This window comes from Rhinopithecus roxellana, chromosome 19 (genome assembly GCF_007565055.1).
Source record: "Rhinopithecus roxellana isolate Shanxi Qingling chromosome 19, ASM756505v1, whole genome shotgun sequence".
Lineage (NCBI taxonomy): Eukaryota > Metazoa > Chordata > Mammalia > Primates > Cercopithecidae > Rhinopithecus > Rhinopithecus roxellana.
This window is the reverse complement of record NC_044567.1, coordinates 82,123,767-82,148,512: the sequence shown is the minus strand read 5'-3', so window position 1 is coordinate 82,148,512 and position 24,746 is coordinate 82,123,767. Positions and strand designations below refer to the sequence as shown.

At 35.7% G+C, this 24,746-nt stretch overlaps 1 protein-coding gene across 2 annotated transcripts in view; it reads left to right on the top strand.

The window, feature by feature from the left end:
* The window catches only part of ABCA8 (ATP binding cassette subfamily A member 8), a 79,602-nt gene that overhangs the window by 42,695 nt on the left and 12,161 nt on the right, over nucleotides 1–24,746 (top strand). For both annotated transcript variants that reach the window (XM_010353117.2, XM_010353118.2), the window contains 12 exons: nucleotides 684–823; nucleotides 2,372–2,491; nucleotides 5,000–5,198; nucleotides 5,619–5,785; nucleotides 13,937–14,070; nucleotides 14,635–14,772; nucleotides 16,853–16,960; nucleotides 20,778–20,948; nucleotides 21,154–21,267; nucleotides 22,970–23,089; nucleotides 23,893–23,958; nucleotides 24,406–24,497. In XM_010353117.2, the coding sequence (XP_010351419.2) occupies nucleotides 684–823; nucleotides 2,372–2,491; nucleotides 5,000–5,198; nucleotides 5,619–5,785; nucleotides 13,937–14,070; nucleotides 14,635–14,772; nucleotides 16,853–16,960; nucleotides 20,778–20,948; nucleotides 21,154–21,267; nucleotides 22,970–23,089; nucleotides 23,893–23,958; nucleotides 24,406–24,497 (1,569 nt within the window). The remainder of the gene's footprint in view (nucleotides 1–683; nucleotides 824–2,371; nucleotides 2,492–4,999; nucleotides 5,199–5,618; nucleotides 5,786–13,936; nucleotides 14,071–14,634; nucleotides 14,773–16,852; nucleotides 16,961–20,777; nucleotides 20,949–21,153; nucleotides 21,268–22,969; nucleotides 23,090–23,892; nucleotides 23,959–24,405; nucleotides 24,498–24,746) is intronic.

The following is a 24,746-nucleotide window of genomic DNA, read 5'->3' as shown; positions in this document are numbered from 1 at the left end:
TTTCTGTCTATAATCCAGTTTCCTTCGTAGCACTTACTACTATTGATAATTATTTTACTCATCTAGTTGTCTACATGTTTTCTTCCTGTCTCCCCCACTAGATAATCAACTCCATAAGAGCAGAATAATGCTGTTTTAGTCACCATTGTATCCTCAGCACTTAGTATGACGTTTGTCACATACTAAGAACTTAGTAAACTTGCACTGGATGTCTAAACTGAACAACTGAAACTGTTTGGCATCTATACTTATCACAAATCTCCTGTTCTTTTGAAGCAATACAACAATTCTATTTAGTCAACTTAAAACTGAACATCATCTGCTACGTTATCCATTTTGCATACTCCTGACCTTTGCTCTGTTGCAACCCTGGTATTTCCGGTCTGTGACTACTCTCTCTTCAGAGGCTTGAATCAATATCAGAATTCTCTGGGCACCACCCCTGAGTAACCTCACCAGTAACTCTCATTAGCTCATTCTTTTCTTTTGTCCATCACATTTATATGATTTGGTTGGGTTTTTGTCCTCTTATTTCTTGGGTTTGTGTCCTCTTATTTCATGTTTGTCTGACCTATTTCTGGCATTAGATTTTAATTGATTTTCTTTGTCCTATAGAGACTAGTTAATTATTTTCTTGCTGTTAGAGACTATGTCAAACATGTGTCTTTTTTTCTGAATGCCAGCTTGCAGTTAAATGAAGTATGTGTTGAGGAAAACATAACATCACTTGTTAAACAGCACATCCCTGATGCCAAATTATCAGCCAAAAGTGAAGGAAAACTTGTTTATACATTACCCTTAGAAAGAACAAATAAATTTCCAGGTAATGTATATGAACACTGTGAAATAAAATATGTAAATAATAGTCATCATCATCATAATTATTATTATCACAACTAACATTTATCAAGGTCTTACAGTATATATGCTCAGGTACTGAAACATAATCAAAAGAATAGTACAATAACTGAATTATTTTCTGTATAGTGAGAAATAGAATTATATTCTCATAGTTGTATTGTAATGCATGGGCATTTTAGAGGGCTTCTTTTAGTCCTTCTTCCCTAGTAGTGTGTAACATAGTATTCTAGTATTCATAAATGTACACAAACCCAAATGGTAGAAAACCTCTGGCTTACGCACTACATTAAACAGCCCTGTGATGTGGCTATCTCTCTCAGTGAGAACTGTGCAATAACTTTGGGTTTTTCAGGCTAATGCATAAAAACGTACTAATTACGTTTGTTGTTCAGGGAACCTGTTCCTTAACAATGGGGCACTATGAGGACCCGTGTTAGTGGTTGAAACAATTAACCTTGCTGTATATGTGGTTAACAAAGACATATACATTCATTCAAACACACGTTCTATGGTGACAACACAAGCATTCCTTAGAATCATCAGGTAAAGTGTTAAGCAAACTCTAATTAGCACTTTTTAACAGTCATTATAACTTAAAGAAAATTTGCAAACGTTTTAGGTAAAATGAAGAATGGCGCATATTAAATCTTACTTCTTTTCTACCTTTCTGTATGTGGCATTCTAGTCAAGACAAAAAGCTTTTAACTTATCCTTTTGCCCAAGCAAGAGCTCGAGATCGAAGCCTCAGGACTTCTGTAATCACCCTAGCGTTAGAATTAGGTTTTAATTTAAGCTTGATTTAACCACTATAGTTCAAATCCGTGCGGGCTGGGGTACTGTTCATTGCTTCATGAACAATGACGGATGCATAGGTATATTTTGATGAACGAACTAAAGAATGAATAGATACAAAATTGCTAGAGGAAATGACCACTGTCACAATTCCAGGAAAATTCCCCGATTCAATTCCACATCCTCTGCCTGTTAGGTCTTGTGATTTTTTTTCTTCCATTGTTAGAAAACTTTTAAATGGTTTATAGTCTATGACTTCTCTTTAACAAATATTTTCTAAACTACAGAAGGTTCTGCACCATCCAATTAATTCTCAAAAAATTAATTCCTTGCCTTTTGTCAGTTACAGCATAAATGGCTCCCGTTTATATCTATTCTCTAGAAAAGACTCTTCAATTAATTAGGCTTAGAGTGGAAAAACCCAGAGTTTCACGGTTAATTCAATTTTAAAAAGAAAAAACTAAGATTAAACTTTACTAGAAATGCAAGTGAATATAAGTTATATTGATATAGAAATATATGGATTGTAACACATGATATACAATAGAAATATATAGAATTTGCAGAATAAGCTGATCTATTATGAAATGCTAATTTTCAAATGTCTTTGACATATCACAAGTATAATTTCATAGATTTGTGCTTATTCGTTTGAAAAAGTGTCTTCAGTTCACTTGTGATTCTTGTTTTAATTCACTGCTGTGTATGTATTCCTTAGAACTTTACAAGGATCTTGATAGTTATCCTGACCTAGGAATTGAGAATTATGGGGTTTCCATGACAACTTTGAATGAAGTCTTCCTGAAGCTAGAAGGAAAATCAACAATTAATGAATCGGGTAAATAAAATGCATGAAAATTACTATGTAAAAGCATATGTTTCAAGAGCACACTGTTTCAAAGATGGATTACAAAATGTGGGGTCCATGATTAAGGCTCTTCTTAGACAAGCTTGTGGAAAAGTGAAACACATCCTTGTCAGCATTGCCTTGTAGTTAAAAATAATCCATTTTCCTACATCCAAGGCTCACTGCACTCATCTGAGCCCTAGGCTTCTAAGGGCAATTTCAGATAGAACATTTATTCTAAATCACAAATTTATATAAAACATGAACCCACAGATCTAAAACACTTAGGAGCCCCAAACAATACTTTAAAAATGAAACTATTAAATTCCTGTAGGCCAAAGATAAAGAACAAAGTCTTCATTAGACATATTGTACTTTTCCACAGATCTCAGATTCTCTGGTGTCAGGTTTTTCTTTTTTTTTTCTTTATGTTAGAAATTGGGAAATATCTATCTACCTATTTTCAAGGTCACAAATAACTTATTCTCTTGTGTTCAGACTGTTTTGAAGCCGAACCTAATAAACTCTCTATTTCTGATACTGTACTTTTTCATTCTAACATTTTCATTTGTTCTTTAAATGTTAGAGCTTCAGTTCTTTACTGTTTCTCATCTGCTCCCAATAGTGTCCATATTTTCCAGTAGATCTTATAACATATTTATCACAGTTATTTTTAAACTCGTGTATTTTAATTCTAACATGTGGGCCATGTGACTAATGACCCTTATCAGTAACTGACTCTGATGTTTTTTCCTCTTCCCTATGGGTTATATTTCCCTGCTTCTTCATATGTCTTGAAATTTGTATTTTATCATAGACATTACTTTAACAAAACAGAAACACTGAGGTAAACAGTGGCTAGAAAATGGCATGACTCTTCCTCTGCAAGGCTGCTGATGTGGATGGCAGAACTCATCTAATTTGTATTTGGCAAGTATCTGAGCTTTAGCACAGGTTTTATTAGATTCAGCCCACTTCCAGCTTCGAATGTTTTAAAGGTAGAATCAGGTCTTTCCCTTAGACATGACTTTGAATTATAGCACTGGAAAAATTCTATATATTTCTCTATAGTCCTGCTATCAAATATCTCGGTAACGATTAATCTCACTGATTTTCAGCCTGCCATCACTTTTTGTTTATTTATTTATTAGTATATATGTCTCCACTCTCTCATTCAGTGACTGGACCCTAGTGGACTAATGTATTCCACAAAAGGAAAGACCCATGAACCCTGATGATGTCGTGCTCAAGACACTATGCAGCTTCTTGTGTTTCTCTCTCCATTTTTCTCAGTATCTGCCCCCAGCTACTGGTGTACTGTTCCTATGCACTTAGGAAAGGCTCCATGAAAAAAAGTTGGTAGATGCTGTAAACTCGTTTTGTGACTTAGGTACCACATGATTCTAGTCAGTTATTTTAGCCCACATATAACCATAGAATTTGTTTGTTCTGGGCTGTTTTCATTTAGCCTACCTATGGTGGTTTTCTCCTTTTTCTGCCATTTCCCTAAAGATGAAAGCTTCCACAGGAATCTTCTCCCCCTAAAAATGTTTCCTTCCTTTGTACGTGTTAGATTTTTTAGCTTTCTTTGTGCTCTTGCCCATCTGATGGATTAAAAATAACTAATATTTATTCCCTTGGTAAGACAGGTGACAGTCTCTTGCAACTAATGAGAAGCAGAATATCCCTGAATAATAATAATAATAATAATTATTATTATTATTATTATTATTATTATGAGACGGAGTCTCGCTCTGTTGCCCAGGCTGGAGTGCAGTGGCACAATCTCGGCTCACTGCAAGCTCTACTCCCTGGTTCATGCCATTCTCTTGCCTCAGCCTCCCAAGTAGCTGGGACTATAGGCGCCCGCCAACACGCCCAGCTACTTTTTTTAATAGACTTTTGACCACTGTCTTAAGATCCTTATATCTTCCTTCACAGTGTGTTGTTGTGTCCTGTCGTTGTACTTATACATTTACGGGTGTGTGTTTTTTGAGGTTTGATATTAGGATTATTTTGGCATTATACGATGGACAGTATCCTGGGTATCCAGAGATTACAGGGAACACACAAAAGAATGCAGTCTCAGAAACTATTCAAAACTGAATTGTTTTGAAATATCTGCAGTAACAATGCATAGCTAACTCCCAGTCTGTAGCTTGCCATTTACAGTTTACTCCCTGTTCAGACCATGTCAATTTGTAGCTTAATTGAACATGTAAGATATTTGTTTCCTTTACTAATTTTCCAAGTCATTCCTAAGCACTGTGAAGACCTTGCCTATTTATCTTGACCTTAAATTACCTAAGGTCTCCTTTCTATCCCTTTTGTTCAAGAAATAAATATTTCATCTATTTCTCTATTTTAAGGCAATAACCAGCAAAACCACATTATACCTATAGTAACGCAGAAGAGCCTAATCGTGATATCCTTACCAGAGCAAATCCCTATAGTAAGCCATATAAAGTATGTAAGAGTTGCTTATTTTATGTTTTGCAGACATTGCTATTTTGGGAGAAGTACAAGTGGAAAAAGCTGACGACACTGAAAGGCTTGTTGAGATGGAACAAGTCCTCTCTTCACTTAACAAGATGAGAAAGACAATAGGTGGTGTGGCTCTCTGGCGACAGCAAATCTGTGCAATTGCAAGAGTTCGCTTGTTAAAGTTGAAGTATGAAAGAAAAGCTCTTTTAGCACTGTAAGTATCAGAGTTGCCATAGGTTTTTTATTTAAGTCAATGCATTAAAAAGCAAATCTAAGGTATAAAGGCAAGCGAAAAAACACAAAAATATGGTGAATTACACAGCAGACAGGGAAAGCATCACAGTGGAAGCACAGGAGAGAGGTAGAATCTTGACATCCAAAGGACAAATATCTCATGAATTTTAATGGGATATTCAATGGCCAGAAAGCAACAGGGGAAATGAACAAAGGACAAATCTATGGTTTGTCACCTTGAATTTGGAGGTAGCAAAAGGACAAAATGCTCAATAAATGTGACAGTTAATTGTGTGTTTAATTTTTATAATTTCTTTATCCCATTACATTATAAACTGCTCAGAGAGTGTTCGATTAGGAAATGACATTGCATTCACGTTGGCAATTTTCTTTTGTGTAGGCTATTAATTCTAATGGCTGGATTTTGCCCTCTTCTTGTGGAGTATACCATGGTGAATATATATCACCACAGCTACACCTGGGAACTTTCTCCTCATTTGTATTTCCTTGCTCCTGGACAACAACCACATGATCCTCTCACTCAGTTACTGATCATCAATAAAACAGGTAAAATGGTGGATACTTGATTTCCAAATACATTTACTGTTCAGAGCAGTACTTAGAAAACATAATCATGAGAGAGAAAATAGCTTTTCACTTATTCAGCATGTGTTAAAACACAGTTTATGAAACTTAAAGGTAATAAATACAGGCCCCCAAAGAAGCAGGAATTAGATATTTTCTAAAGGAGGAACATCTGGTGGCAACTTGCGAAATGAAAGAGTTTGTACCAAAATAGCATTTTTAACAGGTTCATTAAGATATACTTCACATGCCATACAATTTATCCATTGAAAATGCACAATTCCATGGTTTTTAGTGTATTCACAGAATTGTGAAACCATCACTACAATCCATTTTAGAATATTTTCATCACCCCATAAAGAAACCCCATACTGAATAGCAATTACTCCCATGTAGTCTTCCCCCCAGTCCTAAACAATCACAAATTTACATTCTGTTTCTACTGGTTTGTCTATTCTGAACATGTAATATCGCTGGACTCATACAATATCTGATATTTGAGGACTGACTTCTTTCACTTAGCATATTTTCAAAGTTGATCTGTGTTGTAACATTTATCTATGTGTTAATACTTCATTTTTATTGTTGAGTAATATTTTATTGATGGTTATACCACAATTTATTTATCATTCATCAGCAGATGGATATATTTTTCCCAATAATTGGATATTATGAAAAATGCTGCTATGAATGTTCATGTACAAGTTTCTGTTTGAACATATGTTTTCGTTTCTCTGGGGTGTAATCCTAAAAGTAGAATTGTTGGGTAACATGGTAACTATGTTTACCCTTTGAAGGACCTGCCAAACGGTTTTTCAAAGTGACTGTACCACTTTATCTTCACATTTTTTTTTCTTTTGAGATGGAGTATCACTCTGTGGCCAGGCTGGAGTGCAGTGGCATAATTTTGGCTCACTGCAACCTCCGCCTCCCAGATTCAAGTGATTCTCCTGCCTCAGCCTCCCGAGTAGCTGGGACTACAGGAGCGTGCCACCACACCCAGCTAATTTTTTTGTGTGTTTTTGGTAGAGACGGGGTTTCACCATGTTGGCTAGGATGGTCTCTATCTGTTGACCTCGTGATCTGCCCACCTCAGTCTCCCAACGTGTTGGGATTATAGGTGTGAGCCATTGCGCCTGGCCCCACACCAGCAATTTTTGAGGATTCCAAGTTTCTCTGCATATGTTTGCCAACACCTGTTTTTTTGTTTTTTCTATTACATGCAACAGTGTATGTCAAGTGGTATCTTGTGATTTTGATTTGTGTTTTGCTAATGGCCAGTAATGCTGAGTATCTTTTCGTGTGATAACTGATCAATTGTACATCTTCTTTGTAGAAATGTCTGTTTTCTTTTTTAAAAATGGATTGTATTTTTTATTGAATTCTAAGTGTTATTTCTATATTCTAGATAAAATTCTTCTATCAGATACCATAGGTCCTCATATTCAGATTCTGTATCTAAGAATTTGCCTATTCACTGAAATTTATTGCTAACCCCCAACTACATATCTGTTGTACTTTCATGATATTTACAGATATGCTCGGAGAAGTGAACATTTTTAGTCACCTGATGTACCCATTTTCAACTGAGATTGAACAAAATGACACTGCTTTCTTGTTTTAGCTCTCGTACTAGAAACAAATGCTTTTTTGCAATCTCTTTCATGCTACATTTTTCACATTTTTGTGTGGTTTTTTCTGTGGTGATTTTGCTGTTTAAAATGACACAAAGAATAGTGCTGAAGTGCCTTCTTGCATTTAGAAACATGTGACATGTCTTTTTCTAGTTTTTTTGGTCTGTTTTCATTATGAACAGATGTTGGATTTGTCAAATGTTTTCTCTGTGTCTACTGAGATGATCATGTGGGTTTTATACCACGTTATTTTCAGACATTAAACCAACCTTGCATTTATAGGATAGATTCTACTTGGTCATGGTGTATAATCCTTTCCATTTTCTCCCGGATTTGGTTTTCTGGGGTTTTGTTGATAACGTTTTCCATCTCTATTCATAAGGGATATTGGTCTGTAGTTTTATTTTATGCTAATGTCTTTAGATATCAGGGTAATATTTGCTGCGTATAATTAGTTGGCAAATGTTCCCTGCACTTCGTCTATTTTTTTTTTCTTTTTGAGACTTTGTGAAGGATTGACAATTCTTCTTTATTAGGTAGAAATGTACCAGTGTAGCTATCTTTTAATCTATAAGATTGGTGTTCATACCCTCTTTTTGTTCCTGATCTTGGTAATTTTCATGTTATTTTACTCTTTCTTGGTCATCCTAACTAAGGGTTCATCAATTTTGTTGATGCTTTCAAAGAACCAACTTCTAGCTTAATTGTCTCTATTGTTTTTCTATTGTCTATGTCACTCATTTCCAAACCAATATTCTTGGTTTCATTTCTTTCTGTTTGCCTTGTGTTTAGCTTGTTCCTCTCTTTTTCAGTGTCTTTTTCAGTGTCTTCAGAAGTTTCACTTGCTGGTTTGAGATTTTTCTTCTTTTATTTAACATAGGTGTTTACAGCTATAAACTTCCCTCTAAGCTATGCTTTCGCTGCATAGCATAAGTTTCGGTACATCATGTTTTAATTTTCATTTCTCCCAAAATATTTTCGAATTTCCTTTGTGATTTCTTTTCTGACTCATTGGTTATTTAGGAGAAGATTAGTTTCCAAAAATTTGTGATTTTCTAAGTTTTTGCTGTTGAAGTTTGAATTCATCCTCTGTGGTCAGATATCATAGTTTATAAAATTTCAACCTTTTTCAATATATTGAGGCTTGTTTGATGTCCTTGCCTTTATCTCATCTTGGAGAATGTTTCTTGTGCAGTTGAGAAGAATATGCTTTCTGCTGTTGTGAGTGAAAATTTGTATATTTCACTCTTCAGTGCTATTTTGTATTTTGAGTCTCTGTTAAGTGCATATATGTTTATAAATGTTATAACTTCCTGCTGTTTTGACCTTGTTTTGACCCCTGTATCGTTAGAAAATGTCTTTTATTATTTCTAGTAACATTTTTTGTTTTCATCTATTTTGTCCGATATTAGAAGAGCCACTCCAGTTTTCCCATGGTCTTGTCTTGCATGATGTATTTTTGTTCCACCTTCTGCTTTCAATCTATTTGTATCAATGAAATTTAATATGTGTCTCCTGTAAATTTAATTTAACATGTGTCTCCTATAAACAGTATATAGTTGGATAGTGTTTTTAAATACAACCTAACAATCTATGCCTTTTGTGTGTATTATTTTATTCACAAACCATATTTTTACTAATAATGTAGGATTTATATCTGCCAGTTTATTGTTTGTTTTCTGAAAGTCTCATGTCTTTTTTGTTCCTGTATTTCTTCTTTACTGTTTTCTTTGGCACTGAGTATTTTCTAGTTTAATGATTTAATTCTTTCAATGATTTTTTATTATATTTTTGAATTATGTTCTTGGGGTTGTTTTGGGGCCTAGAGTATACATCTTATTTTAATCTACTTAAAGTTTACATAAATTTAAGATTAATGTAACAAAGTCTACAAATATATACTTGCTGTCCTTCTCTCAGCTTCTTTAAAAGATATGAAATCATATCGAGTAATAATTGTACCAATGTATTGCTGGTTTTAAAACATTTAGATGTGTAATAATATGTGTAATAATAACATCAAAACGGGGAAGAGTGAATACAGCTATATAAGACGAAAGAGTCTTTAGCTCATTGAAATTAAGTTTATTTACCGTTTCTGGTTCTCATCATTTGTTCCTGTGAGTTCATATTATCATCCTATGTGATGTCCTTACTCCAGTACGGCTAGGCTTCCACCTGCCTCCTTTGTGCCATTGTTTTCAAATATTTCACATGTCTATATTTTACAGCCTCAATGATAAAATTATATGATACTGCATTATACAATTGCTTTTAAAATGAGTTAATACAAGAGGGAAATACGCATTTGTACTACAATTATAAGTACATAGCTGTGTTTGCTGAACCTCTTTGGCATTTTCACTTGGATTCAAATTGCCATCTGGGGTTATTTGCTTTCAGTTTTAGGTATTTTTTTTTTTTTTTTTTTTTTTTTTTTTTTTTTTTTTTTTTGAGGCGGAGTCTCGCTCTGTCGCCCGGACTGGAGTGCAGTGGCCAGATCTCAGCTCACTGCAAGCTCCGCCTCCCGGGTTTATGCCATTCTCCTGCCTCAGCCTCCCGAGTAGCTGGGACTACAGGCGCCCGCCACCTCGCCCGGCTAGTTTTTGTATTTTTAGTAGAGACGGGGTTTCACCGTGTTAGCCAGGATGGTCTCGATCTCCTGACCTCGTGATCCGCCCGTCTCGGCCTCCCAAAGTGCTGGGATTACAGGCTTGAGCCACCGCGCCCGGCCAGGTATTTCTTATAAGGCAAGTCTGCTAGTAACAAATTCTTCATTTTTGTTTATCTAGGAAAAAAAGTTCTACCTTCACCATTTTTTATTCTTTATTATTTTTATTTTTATAGATTTAGAGGATAAAAGTGTGGTTTTGCTACATGGATATATTGTGTAGTGGTGAAGTCTGGGCTTTTAGTGTAACCATCACTCAAACAGTATACATCATACCTATTACCACCTACATCTTTGAAAGCTAGTTTTGCTGAATTTTTTTTTCAGCACTTTGAATATGTCATTTTACTGTGTTCTGGCTTCCTTTGTTTCTGATGAGAAATCAGCTGGGTTCTTATTGGTGTTTCCTGATACATCATTAAGGAAACATTTTCTTTGGCTTTGTCTTCATCGTTTTTACTCTAATGTGTCTGGATTTGGATCTTTTTGCATATATCCTACTTGGAGTTGGTTGAGCTTCTTGGATGTATAAAGTTTTTAATCAAATTTTGTAAGTTTTCAGTCATTATTTCTTCAGTGGTTGTTTTCTCTTCCTTTATCTCTCTCCTCTCCCTATGGTACTTCCATTGCATATGAAATAGTGTGATTAATAAAGTCCCATATTTTTCTGAGGTTCTTTTGTTGTTGTTCTTCAGATTGCATAATCCCATCTAATCTGTCTTCCTGTCTGTAATTTACAGGTTTGTTGTAATTCTTTCTGCTGATCATTCAAATCTACTGTTGTGTTCCTTCAGTGAATTTTTCGTTTCAATTATTGTACTTTCAACTCCAGAATTTCGATTTGGTTCTTTATTATTTAAAAAAACTTTTTATTGGCCGGGCGCGGTGGCTCAAGCCTGTAATCCCAGCACTTTGGGAGGCCGAGGCGGGTGGATCACGAGGTCAGGAGATCGAGACCCTCCTGGCTAACATGGTGAAACCCCGTCTCTACTAAAAATACAAAAAACTAGCCGGGCGCGGTGGCGGGTGCCTGTAGTCCCAGCTACTCGGGAGGCTGAGGCAGGAGAATGGCGTGAACCCGGGAGGCGGAGCTTGCAGTGAGCTGAGATCCGGCCACTGCACTCCAGCCTGGGCGACAGAGCGAGACTCCGTCTCAAAAAAAAACTTTTTATTGGTATAGTCTATTTGATGAGACATTATCATCATCACACCTTTCTTCACTTCTCTAAACTTGCTTTCTTTTAGTTCTTTGAGCATACTTACGATACCTGCCTTGAAGTCTTTGTTTTTCAAGTTTGCTATCTCAGCCTTCCAAAGGCAGTTCTTGTTGCCCACCTTTTTCCTGTATAAGGGTGACACTTTCTTATTTTTTAGCATGTCTCGTAATTTTGGTTGAAAACTGGACATTTAAAGTCATACATTGTAACAACTTTGGATAATGATCGCCAACTTGTCTTGAAGCTTGTTATTATTGTTTGCTCATTTCCCTTACTTTATACAACTCTGATGCTGTTCTTCAGAGGCATAGTTTTGGCCATGTGCATTGTTCCCCTGAGATGGCAATAGATTTGGCAGACCTTTCTTTGTCTCTTTCCCTGATCTCTCCATTAAACTGGCTAACTCCACTGGGATAACATTCAGTTGTTAGTCACCACCAGTAGCAAACTGATTGGCCTATTGTTTTCAAAAATGCCCACATGCATAAATTGCTCCACAGTTTGATCCAATTACAGTAATTCCCTCTCATCTGAAACATTACAAGATCCCCAGCAGATGTCTGAAGCCATAGATAGTACCAAACCTAATGGCCATCCATGAGAACACGTTTCTGTTCACGTTTTTTATCCACAAATGTATTGCCTTTTCCATCTTAACTAAGCACTTATCATGCACTGTGGCTATAACTTTTACAGTCTGAGGTGCAACAGCAAGACTAGTATGGGTTTCTTTTTTCTTCTACACAATTTACAGAAGAGATTTGCTCTCAGAGTAGATCTTAACAAACTCAGCATACAATTTTTTTCCTTTCCTTATTAAGTCAACAACTTTCACCTTTCCACTTAAAGGAAGCAATATATGGCTTCTCTTTGACGTATTCAAATTGCCAGCATTACTCCTCTTGTGCTTTGGGGCCACTATTAAGTAAAATAAGGTTTAATTGAACACAAGCACTGTGATGTCTTGACAGTCGATCTGATAACAGAAGTGGCTACTAAGTGACTAATGAGTAGGCAGCATATGCAGTGTGGACACACAAGACAAGGGGCTGATTCATATCCTGCACAGGGCAGAGTGGACGATATGAGATTTCATCCATCTGATCAGAATGCCATGCAATTTAAAACTTACACAATGTTTATTTCTGGAATTTTTCATGTTGTATTTTACAGCTGCAGTGGACTAAAAGTAACTAAAACTGTAGAAAGTGAAACCATGGATAAGGGAGCACTACTATAAATATGGGCTTGTTTGTAGGAAAAGTCTTCGAGACCAGTTATTGAGGTTTGTCCTCTCCACAGAAGGGCTCTTCTTAACTCTCTGTTTTGCTGCTCTCTCTAGTAAACTTTTAGCTGGTGTATGGTTTAACCGAGTGAATTGCAATCTCCTGTCAATTGCTTACCAACAAAATCTTGACGATTTTTAGTGCACTCTTAGGCCTGAACTTCCCCAAACTCTGTTCCAACTAAAGTCAGTTTCTTGAGGGAGAGTTTCAGGACATACTGTTCTTATGGCTTGCCGCTGCTCCTGAAACAAGAATCTCACCATTGCTTCAGAGCTGGAAGCATGAATCATGCCTAATTCTCTTGTTGTGGAGCCCCTGATTTATGAGCAGGGTACTTGGCAGGGGTAGTGGCCTCTGGTCTTCTCAGCTTGCCTCTCCTGTCATGGAAACTCTGTCCTACATGTGAGATGGCACAAGGATGATTGTGTCCCGGTGTTTTTGGCCTCTTATTACTAGGGTAGAGCTTCCACTTTAGGATCAGGGAATGGGTGGAGGAAGAGAACTCCAGATCTCTTAGCCCCTCTTGCCTGGTATTGATCTTCTGCAACATAGAGGTGGGGAAATGAGAAAAGTTGATGGGAAGCCCCTCCCATGAAGATACTATAGCCCTGAACTGGACTTGGGGAAGAAGGATCCCTGCGTGCTTGCCGACACCCTTTCAGAGTGAAGCTTCTGTTACACAGATCTGAGAAGGAAGTGGGGAGTGAAGGGATCAGGCTGTGGCTCAAATGCCACAATTTCTCAGTGTTCTTACTGAGATTTAATAAATTTTATTAATTAAGTGTGTCATCATGTTCTGTATGCTCTTAGAACAATTTCAAAAGATTTTAATTCGTTGGTTTTTTAGGAATTTTTATAAGTTATCATTGTTTTTCTGGGGAGAAGGTCTACAGAGCTCCTCACATTGCTAGTCTATATGTTGTCTTCCTGCATCAAGAAAATTTTGAAAATTAATTCATAATCTAGCAGTAGTAAAATGACTTTTAGCAAATTTGGTGGTTAATCAATAGAAGTTATCTGTATCATTAAAGCCTTATCGGTTATGGCCCATTCATTGCAAGATTCTAGAAGGAAATCTATTTTGAAAGACATTTGGAACTAAAAAAACTTTCACATTAATAATAATCATAAGCAAATAAAAATATCATGAAGGAATTCCGTGAGAAATAGATATTTTAATTCACATTAACAAGCATGTTATGTAGAAAATATCCTGATGGTCCACATTACTGCATCACCTAATGACATTAATTGTAATTTGACTACACAACTTGACATTAATTTTTTTAGTTTTGTGATACCTAATATCTTTAACTACACCTTAGGGGCAAGCATTGATGACTTTATACATTCTGTGGAGCACCAGAACGTAGCTTTAGAAGTGGATGCATTTGGAACTAGAAATGGCACAGATGACCCATCTTATAATGGAGCCATCACAGTGTGTGGTAGTGAAAAGGTATGCAGGTCTCTAATAATCTTTCTGAAAAATGTGAAAAGCTAACATAATATCAATATACTCATACCTCCAACTTAAGAAATAAAAATGAAAAGCAAATACTGTTTTCATTTATTACTTAGTGAATTGTATTCACTGGCATAAGTAATTCATATATCCATCATTGTCTACTGGCACAAACTATTAGCAAAATACATACTCTAGAATACCTACTATCAAGACCATATGTAAGTTCGAAAATTTCATGTTTCCCCTCAAAGATTTTATAATACATGTATTCCAAAACTTCTGTTTTGTTGTTAAACAATAAACACTGAACATATGATGCTAATCTCAAGCAAGACATCTGGTGTCCTAAATATCAGTTACATGATTTAGTTTTACTATATACATGTTTTGATTTACTTATACAGTGTTTGATTTTACTTACACAGTGTTTGGCTTTTTACTTTGGTTATTTGACACCATAAGAAAAGTATAACCTCTTAAATGTCAAATTTTGACTTTTTTAGAGAACAAAATGAAGATATTTGAGAACTTATATCCTTACTTGTTATATTTTAGAGTTACAGCTTTTCATTAGCATGCAATGCCAAAAGATTGAATTGCTTCCCAGTTCTTATGGACATTGTTAGTAATGGGCTACTTGGAATGGTTAAACCATCAGTACATATCCAAACTGAAAGAAGTACATTTTTGGAGGTAAGTATATATAATCGTACAATTCCTGACTTTCCTCTAACAGGAATCTCCCAGATCACCCTTTAAAGGGCTGGAATCTTGTTTTTATTGAGTAAACCACTGCATAATAAATTAACATTTGGACTCATTCTAGTTCTGTGACTTTGGAAAATCAATGCCTTTTCAGAGCTTCAATTTGTTTAAAGTAAAATAAAACGAACAAAACATTTTTCAAAGAGAATATGAAGCAATAAAAATGAAATCATACAGCACTGTAACCAGCATGAGAATAGTGAACAAATGAAACGAAGGAGAAAGAAAGGAAAGAACAAATGAAGGAAGGAAGGAAGGAAGGAAGGAAGGAAGGAAGGAAGGAAGGAAGGAAGGAAGGAAGGAAGGAAGGAGCTTTATTATCACTTTTAGAAATTTTACAAAAGAAATTCATGACAAAGTTCAGGCTAGAATTGCAGACTGTCTACATTAGAATTACTGCAGATTCCTGTCAAAAATATTAATTCCCCTGGCCTACTCCAAACCAATCAAACCACTTTTCCTCATGGGCATGGTGAGAGGAGGGAATCTATTTTTTAAAAAAAGTCCAAGTAATCGAAATGTATACAGCCCTTTAAGTTTAGAACCAGAATAACTATCACAGTTCGTAATGATTCCTTTTTAGTTATTGTATACATACATTTCTCCCTTTCAGAGAGTTCTTTGAACACAAAGATCATGTATTTTTAACATCTTTCAATTTTCTGGTTTCTGAGAGCAGTATACAATAATTGGGCAAATTGCCTCAGACTTCTATCTATCAAGATATCCTGTTTCAACTAGAGTTAATTAGATACGAATCAGCTCAGCTGACTTTGTATTTATGTGCCTGATATAGTCACTTTAACCAATATCCCCAGCAACTCATTTTATTCTCTATTCTACTTCACCTGCTCATTGCCCCCAAAGTCAGAGTTTCCCAGAGTTTCAGAACTTGCTTCTATCCTGCCCAAAGTTCGAGAATCGCTTGAACCTGGGATGCGGAGGTTGCAGTGAGCTGAGATTGCGTCACTGCACTCCAGCCTGGGCAACAGACCGAGACTCCATCTCAAAAAATAAATTAATTAACTAATTTAAAAATAAAAGGCAAATCACAGGCTGGGAGAAAAATATTCACAATACTTATATATGTGACAAGATTTGTATCAAGAATATGTAAAGAACTCTCATGCCTCTGTAATAGAGGATAACTTGATTTTTTAAACAGACAAAGTATTTGTATATTTGTATATATACCATTTGTGTATATATACTTAGTAGTTCAGCCACTAAGTATTAAACCTACCCAGTACTCAGGACGTTCTGGAAGCAACCAGACAACAAGCTGTAATCTTACCATCTACGGTTAGCAAGTGTCTCTCTGGTGACCAAGCTGAAGACCACCAGGCTCTGGTTAGAACTTTCTTCAGTGATGTGTTTAATCAAAGAAGCAACTATGTGAATCATGAAAATAGCATGGGACTGGCTTTCAAGAGAGTTTGTGGTCTTTTGTCCTTAAAGATTGTTACAAACAGGAGCAACAACAGATGGAACTAGGGCAAAGGTTTTCTTGGTGTTTTCGCTCTCCCTTCTAGTTTTTCATCTCTACTTTTGCATCTTCAACCAATATTTATCAGGTCTCATGGTGTACCTTAAAAACTAGCTTATTATCACTGTAGCCATAAAATGTCAGATATTTTTTGAGTTCAAGCTGCCACATTTGAGATAAAGATCAGCTAAGAAATTGAATCTGTCCACTGTGAATTATAATTTATTATTTAGCACCAAAATACATTTTAGAATCATAAGGCAAGAAAATAGAAAAATCTTGCTCTTATTATTTTCCAAATGTTATCAGTGCATTCATTTTCTTCAGTCACTTATCTGTAAATTTGAGTATAAAGCCAAAAGTTAAGTGTCCAAACTGGAAGGATAATGAAAGAGTCTGAGAATCTCAGAAGGGACCTAAGGCAGAATTACATAAACTGAGTCTAAAATTTTAAAAATGTATTCCAGAAAATGATCTTTAAATTTCTTCATTCAGTTCATTTGTATTCTTTGGATTTTTCAGAATGGACAGGACAATCCAATCGGATTCCTGGCATATATCATGTTCTGGCTGGTTTTAACATCGAGTTGCCCACCTTACATTGCCATGAGCAGCATCGATGATTATAAGGTAATAATGAGTAATTGCAACTTCCATTATTTTGCATAGTCAGAAGCAGAAGGTAATTTTACAGGATTTTTCATAAGAATATTTATACATGCTTAACTGAGCAGCCAATTCAGACATAAATTCTAAGGTATAAAAATAAAAGAAAGTTTTAGAAGTTGAAATATATAGATAAATAGGTAATAGAGAATTATTCTGAACTTTATCTGGATATGCCAACAAACTAGAATAGTCAAACCAACTTTGAAAAAAAAAGCAAAGCTGGAAAATATCCTTCTGATTTCAAGGCTCACTACAAACTTGTAGCAATTAAGTATGTGTTGTATTAAGAATAATTATGTAGATATTTTAAATGAAATAGACATTTCAGAAATAAGCCCACACATATATCAATTGATTTTCAATAAAATTGCCAAATAGCTTAAATGGGGGTAAGATTAGACTTTTCAGCAAACTGTGGTGGAACAAGTCGGTATCATTCTGAAAAAAGAAAAAAAAAATGTTCTTAACATCCGTGACACCATACACAAAATTAATTTGAAATGAATCACAGATCTTGTGATAGGCAATATTTTTCAGATAGGGAAGAAGAAGCATTTTAAAAAAGATAACTTGAACTTCATCAAAGTTAAAAGCTTCTGCTCTTTGTAAAACACCAATAAATAATAAAAGGCAGCTGAGCTTGGTGGCTCACGCCTGTAATCTCAGCACTTTGGGAAGCCGAGGCGGGCAGATCACATGAAGTCAGGAGTTTGACATCAACCTGGCCAACATGGCGAAAACCTGTCTCTACTAAAAATACAAAAATTACCTGGGAGTGGTGGTGTATGCCTGTAATCCCAGCTACTCAGGAGGCCGAGGCAGGAGAATCACTTGAACCTGGGATGCGGAGGTTGCAGTGATCTGAGATTGTGCCACTGCACTCCAGCCTGGGCAACAGACCGAGACTCCATCTCAAAAAATAAATAAATAAAGTAATTAATTTAAAAATAATGCCTTTTATTTAAGGCAAACCACGGACTGGGAGAAAAATATTCACAATACTTATATATGTGACAAAGATTTGTATCAAGAATATGTAAAGAACTCTCATTCCTCTGTAATAGAGGATAGCCTGATTTTTTAAATGGACAAAGTATTTGTGTATATACTTTACCAAAGAAGATGTACAGATGGAAAATACTCCCATGAAAAGATAGTTAATGTCACGAGTAATCAGGAAAATAGCCTCAATGAGATAGCTCTACACACTCAATAAAACGAATAATGTTAGAATGACCAACAATATCAAGAGTGTATGAAGATGTGGAGAAACCGGACCTCTCATGCACTGTGGGTGGGGTTGTAAATTGTACAATCACTTTGCAAAATAATTTGGCTGTTTCTTATAAAGTTAAAAAATATACTTATTCTTATGACCTAGCAATTCTTCTCCTAAGTATTTACTCAAAAGAAGAGAAAACATCTTTCCACATAAACACTTGAGCATTAACGTTCTGAACAGCGTTAGTCATAACAGCCAACAACTCGAAAAGACCCAAGTGTCCCCCAAGCAGTGAACTGATAAACAAATTCTGATATAGCCATACAATGGAATACTATTCAGCAGTATAACAGAAGGAACAACTAATAAATGCACCAACACAGGTGAGTCTTAGAACCATTACACTGAGGGAATGATAACCACAAATAATTAGGTACTTTTAATTAGGATGATTTACTTTTTAAAAAATTCTTAGAAAGGTAAAATTAATCTGTAGTGACAGAAGGCAGGCTCGGGGTGTGGGAGGTCACCTGTAACCAGTGGTAAAGGCTATTGACTGCAAGGGATCATGGGAAACTTCAGGGGTTGTTCTACACCTTGCCTATGATGGTGGTACAGAAACATATGCATTCATCAGACCTCATTCAACTATGTACTTAATATGGGTACTTTTTCTTGTTTGAGAATTACACCCCCCAAAATTAAAAAGAGATTGCTGAAATAAAAGGAAATGATATTTTTGGAAATGCAAGAACTTGAAAAGATAAGAGAAAATTTCAATATTGAACTGATAACTTACAAATGTTTATTTACAGACACTCATTAATCCAAATGAATCTATAATGCGTTCACAAATTACCTGAGCATCTTGTTTAAAAGATGATTCTGATTCAGTAGTTCTGCAGTGGAGCCAGATTTTGAGTGGCAATCATAGGCGGTGAATTTATATGATTAATCAACCCAGGCCAACTCCCATTTTTGTGACTTCATGAAAAAAATCTATGAAAACTTGTGTAAGCATCTCCACTGTGTCATCTTCGTCTGTTTCATTTTCTCTGTCTCTCTAGTGCCCACAAAAAGAGCATACGATTTATGTAATGTTCCCTTTTCATGTGGAACATGCAGGAATCTCAAGAAATTCTATTTACTAGTACGATGTAACTATAAGTCATTCTGGTGTTAATCCAAACTTTAAAACTTCCTCCATAGGAAACATGAACTCTTTCTTTGGCTTCTGTGATGCCACAATTTCACCATGTTTATCCTAAGACTGTCCATTGTTTGTCTCCTTTGGAGATTCTCATTCCTCTATGTAATCTCTAAATTTCGGAAATCCTCAGATATTGGCCCTTGGCTGTCTTCTCATGTTAGATATCATTCTGTCTTAGGCAAACCCATCTAACTCCATGGCTTCGAATTCCCTCTACCAGCTGGTCAGTCCCAGATCTGACTCTACCCCCGATCTCTAATTGTATCTAATTTGACCTCCAATGTTGATACAAACTCCGTTCTCAGCATTTCCACTGTAGGCAACACAGATGTCTCAAGTTTCATGCTTTCAAAACTGAATGGAATGTAGAGCTACTTGAATGTATTTCCCCCTGGCTACTTTCTCCATAAATAGCAGCACCATGTACTCAGTCATTTCCTAAAGATCCCCAAATCATCCTTAATTCTTCTCTTGCCTCCACTCATGTGTTGAGTCAATCATCAATTCTTTACCAGTTCAACTACCTGCATAGACCTATGTCTGATGTAGGCAGGCTCTGATATGAATCTTTAGGTCAAATTATGTCTCAGGCAGGAGCATCATTCAGCTCATCAAAGCCCATCAACAAATGAATTTAAGTATTTTTTAAAAGAAAAAAATTCACAACTGTTAGAATAGTTTAATGTATAAACCTATTGATTATACTGAAAACCACATCGCTTCATAAGTAGTTTTAAAATATGTAATTTGGTATGTTTATTTAGAGAATGACAAATAATGTAAAATACATTTACATTTATAAATGTATTTATATTTATGTAGATACACAGAAATATGTGAATGAGTGGTAAATATTTGAATGTGGACTATGGCAGAACAACCCAATTTCTTTTATTCCAATTAAAGGATAAAGCAATTATGTGTGTCTGTGTGTGTGTGTGTGTGTGTGTGTGTGTGTGTGTATGTGTGAAGGAGAGACGAGAGAGAGAGAGAAATCACTATGATGAGAATGTAGTTGTTTAAGGGAATAAACTGTTCATCCCATTCACCCCTATCCCCCTGTAAGGCATTAAATCACTATTTTATTTGCTGCAGTGTCCAATGCTTTGATTATTCTAAGGTCTTCTTTTACATATTTCTACCAGGTGTGTGATGAACATCAGTGTAGCTCATTAAAGCAGCAGACTGGTTATTTATGTTTGTAACTATCCACATCCCTTAGTCCAGATTACATTTGTAGACATAATCTAGAATTGTTACAACTAAAGATTTTGTTTGAATAGTTCCTTGCATAATCCACATTTTCTTAAGCCACAAATTTTGTATCTTTGCTGTCTGCTAATTAGAACAGAGCTCGGTCCCAGCTACGGATTTCGGGACTCTCCCCTTCTGCTTACTGGTTTGGGCAGGCGCTAGTGGATGTTTCCCTGTACTTCTTGGTCTTCGTTTTTATATATTTAATGAGCTACATTTCAAACCTTGAAGACATGCTACTTACAATAATACATATTTTTCAAGTAAGTGACAATATTCAAGTAAGTGACAATATTCATAATATCATTGTGTGATTTAATTTGAGAATTTGAAATATTTCTATCAATATTTATATGGTCATAAATTAAAGAACGATAAAATCCCGGGCTATGACAATGTTTTGAATCCCAAATGTTTTCCTTGATTGCATTTGTGTTTAACTAAGCTTCACGTTCCTGTTGATTTTAGATCCCATGCGCTGTCGGTTATTCCTTTTCCCTTATCTTCATGACATACGTGATCTCCTTCCTCTTTCACAAGGGGAGAAAAAATAGTGGCATTTGGTCGTTTTCTTTCTATGTCGTAAGTATGTTTATTGTGGATGTATACTGTATATATTTAATATAAAATTCTAAGCCGATCCTTTCAATTTTGCCCTCTGTAGGATGATAATATTATGGTCTATAATAAACACAAGAGTACAAATTCATTTACTGGCATGGTTAAAACTAGAAATTGCTTCACCAAACTCCCTAATGAGAATTAATTCCATAAAGCCTCCCTTCTTTTGTCTAAATTAGGAGGAAAATTGTGTATAATTTAAGAGTATCTGTTCTAATTTCCTATGATTTCAGGATGCCAAAAAGTAAATTATTACTTCAATAAATAATTGTTGACTTCTACAGTGTGTCCAAGTTAAGACTGATAACGGGAGGAAAGAGATTAAATGGACAGTTTCAATCCTGAAAGAGCTCCCAAAAGATAAACAGATGAGTAAGCAGCCGCTTATTAAAACAGTCATGAGTTATTTTCCATCTTAAGAGTCTATTATACAACTGAATAATAAAGAGGTCCATGAAAAACAGAGATTCATTTATGAAAATGAAAGTAGAGATTTCGTTTAAAAGGTGAAATCTGAAAAAGAGTAAAATTTCAGCCGAGAGAAGTATAAGGCACAAATAGAAATGATGAACAGAAACCTAGCAGAGGAAAAGCCCATACTGATCCTAGGAACTGGTAATAATCTCACCTAAATATAGACAAAAAACAAGGTGCACAATGGCCATGGTCCTGGTTATGGCAAAAAATAAAATCTTGGCTGCCCTTAAATGATGTGCTGAAGAATTTAAAAGCTCATAGTGCAGAACAGAAATAGGATTAGAGATAAACTTGCAGGAAGAATACTTTGATAGCCATAAAGGTGATGGTTTGCACGCAAAAACTTTTAAGTAGTCATTGCAGTGTATTAGAAGGTAAAATATGAGGGCTTCCAGTGTACCTATCACTTCCTGTTATCCCTAAATTTTCTATTTTAGTACTTCTGCTTAAGCCATTCCATGTCGTTAAATACTTTTATTTCCCCATTGGTATAGTTACCAAAAGTCTTACCTTTTATTTTTGTTGTTTTATTCCTGTTAGATATCAATTTCAATTTTTTTCTTTGATTTTTGCTCATCTACTTTTATTTTTTAAACTTTATCTACTATAATTAAAATATTATATGTATGGGTGCTGGGTGTGTCTTATACCTGTAACCCTAGCACTTTGGAAGGCCTAGGTCAGTGGATCACTTGAGCCTAAGAGTTCCAGACCAGTCTGAGCAACATGGTGTAACCCCATCTCTACTAAAAATACAAAAATATTAGCTGGGTGTGTTGGCATGCACCTGTAGTACCAGCTCTCTGGGAGTCTGAGGGAGGAAGATCACTTGAGCCCAGGAGTTTGAAGCTGCAGTGAGCCATGATCACACTACTGCACTTCTACCTGGGCAACAGAGCAAGACTCCATCAAAAAAAAAAAAAAAAAAAAAAAAAAAAAAAAAAAAAAACAGAAAGAAATTCTACATATCACATCCTAGATTTATCAAGTGATGTCTCATTTGTGAAATTCTAGGCCAAAGGAATTTGGCTAAGTCACTAAAATAAACTGTTACTGGAGATATACTGATTTCAGCTTGGTTAGCGAGATTGAAGTTGAAATTACTAATATCTTCAAGATGAGCCTCTTGATTTGGAACTTACATTGAAATTCAGGGTGATTAACCTTCATATTTGCTTTTTTTTAGATCACTGTATTCTCTGTGGCTGGATTTGTGTTCAATATCTTTGAAAGTGATATTCCATTTATCTTCACTTTTTTAATACCACCTGCCACAATGATTGGCTGTTTGTTCTTATCTTCTCATGTAAGTAATGACACAGTCTGTCCCAGTCCCCTGAAACTGATGACCAACTGTGAAACTTTGCCCAGTGTTGAAGGTCTACTACAACATGTTTAAAGTGCATGGGGTTCAAACATTTCTACCTCATGGAATACAACTGATTTTCTCCCAGATAAGACAATATGTTCCAGCTGACTGGTAATGGAAAATCTGGCCCTGGTTAATATGTGGGGAGGAAGGGTTTAAGGAGTGGTAGGAAATAGAGTAGTCCTTACACTCATGTGGGGATTTATTTCCTCCTTGATATGCTCGGCTTTAGAAGGAAGCAAATGAAATGTCCCTAATCTTTGGGATTTCAGAGTTCTAAGGAAGCACCCAATATAAGCAAAGTCCTTTTTTCTGGCTGACTGATACCTATACTTCTGCAAAAGGAAGGAAGTTACAGTACGTGAGTGAAGAGGTATCTATGGGAAGGGGAAAGGTAGAGAAGGGGGCCTCACAAAGAGAAACAATAGGCACAGGAAGGGGTATGAAGTTCTGTGTGAGAAGAATGAACACTGTCTCTCACTGTTTGGGGAGGTTAGCACGGATCTCCAGGCTTCTCTTGCCATGTGATTAGTAATTGATAAATCCTATTGCTCCAAACAAAAGTTCATAGACCTTGGGAGGAAAGAAGACAGCCCCTTGCTTTGCACTTTAGAAAGGGCACTTAACGTGATATTCATGGTCAAATGTTAGCAGGCCTGTTTAGGGCCAATTCACATATATGTGGACAAATTTTAGGAAACAAAAATCTCCCAGTTTAGCAATTATCTTTTCTTTTGCAGCTTCTCTTTTCTCCTCTCTTTTCTGAAGAACGAATGGATGTACAGCCATTTCTGGTATTCCTAATTGTAAGAACACACTCTTCTTTAAAAATTATCGCTTTTTACTAAATTTAATAATCTTCATTCCTGTACACACTGTGAAACATTTTTATTAAGGTAAAGATATAGATATCTATAGCCCAAGGAGATATAATGCTTGTAAAATCTGGAAGAATTATTTTTACAAAGATCAACTGGCTAGCTAATGTGCCTCCCAAATTTTAAGGACACTGTACAACTGTTAGAGGAGATGAGAAAGTAATGATATCATGTAACTATAGTTGTTTCCTATGTTTCTGTAAAAAAGATTGAAAATGAACTTGATAGTTTCATAATTTGCTAGATAGCTTATTAGAAATTTGCAATTAGTTCACTGAATGCATTTTTGCAGAAGTTCAGTCATTTATAGCACATCTCTGATATTGAACAATTATCTTTTTATGTTTCTAATCATGCCTCTCTCTTTATTCCTAGCCTTTCCTTCATTTTTTCATTTTTCTTTTTATTCTTCGATGTCTGGAATGGAAGTTTGGAAAGAAATCAATGAGAAAGGATCCTTTCTTTAGGTTGGAAAAAACAAATCAGATTTTTATTTTGTTGATTAATATCGTAAAATATTTTTATGCATAAATCAATTCATTAACAAAGAGGTGCCGTGTGCTAGGATAGGCTGGAGTAGGAACCATGGACGCATACAAATAATGCAGATCCAGATACCTAAACCCAAGAAGATTATGATCTAATGGAAGAAACAGACCTGAAACATGGAGTATTAAGGCTCTGTCTGCCACTATCCACAGTGGAGCACTGGGGAA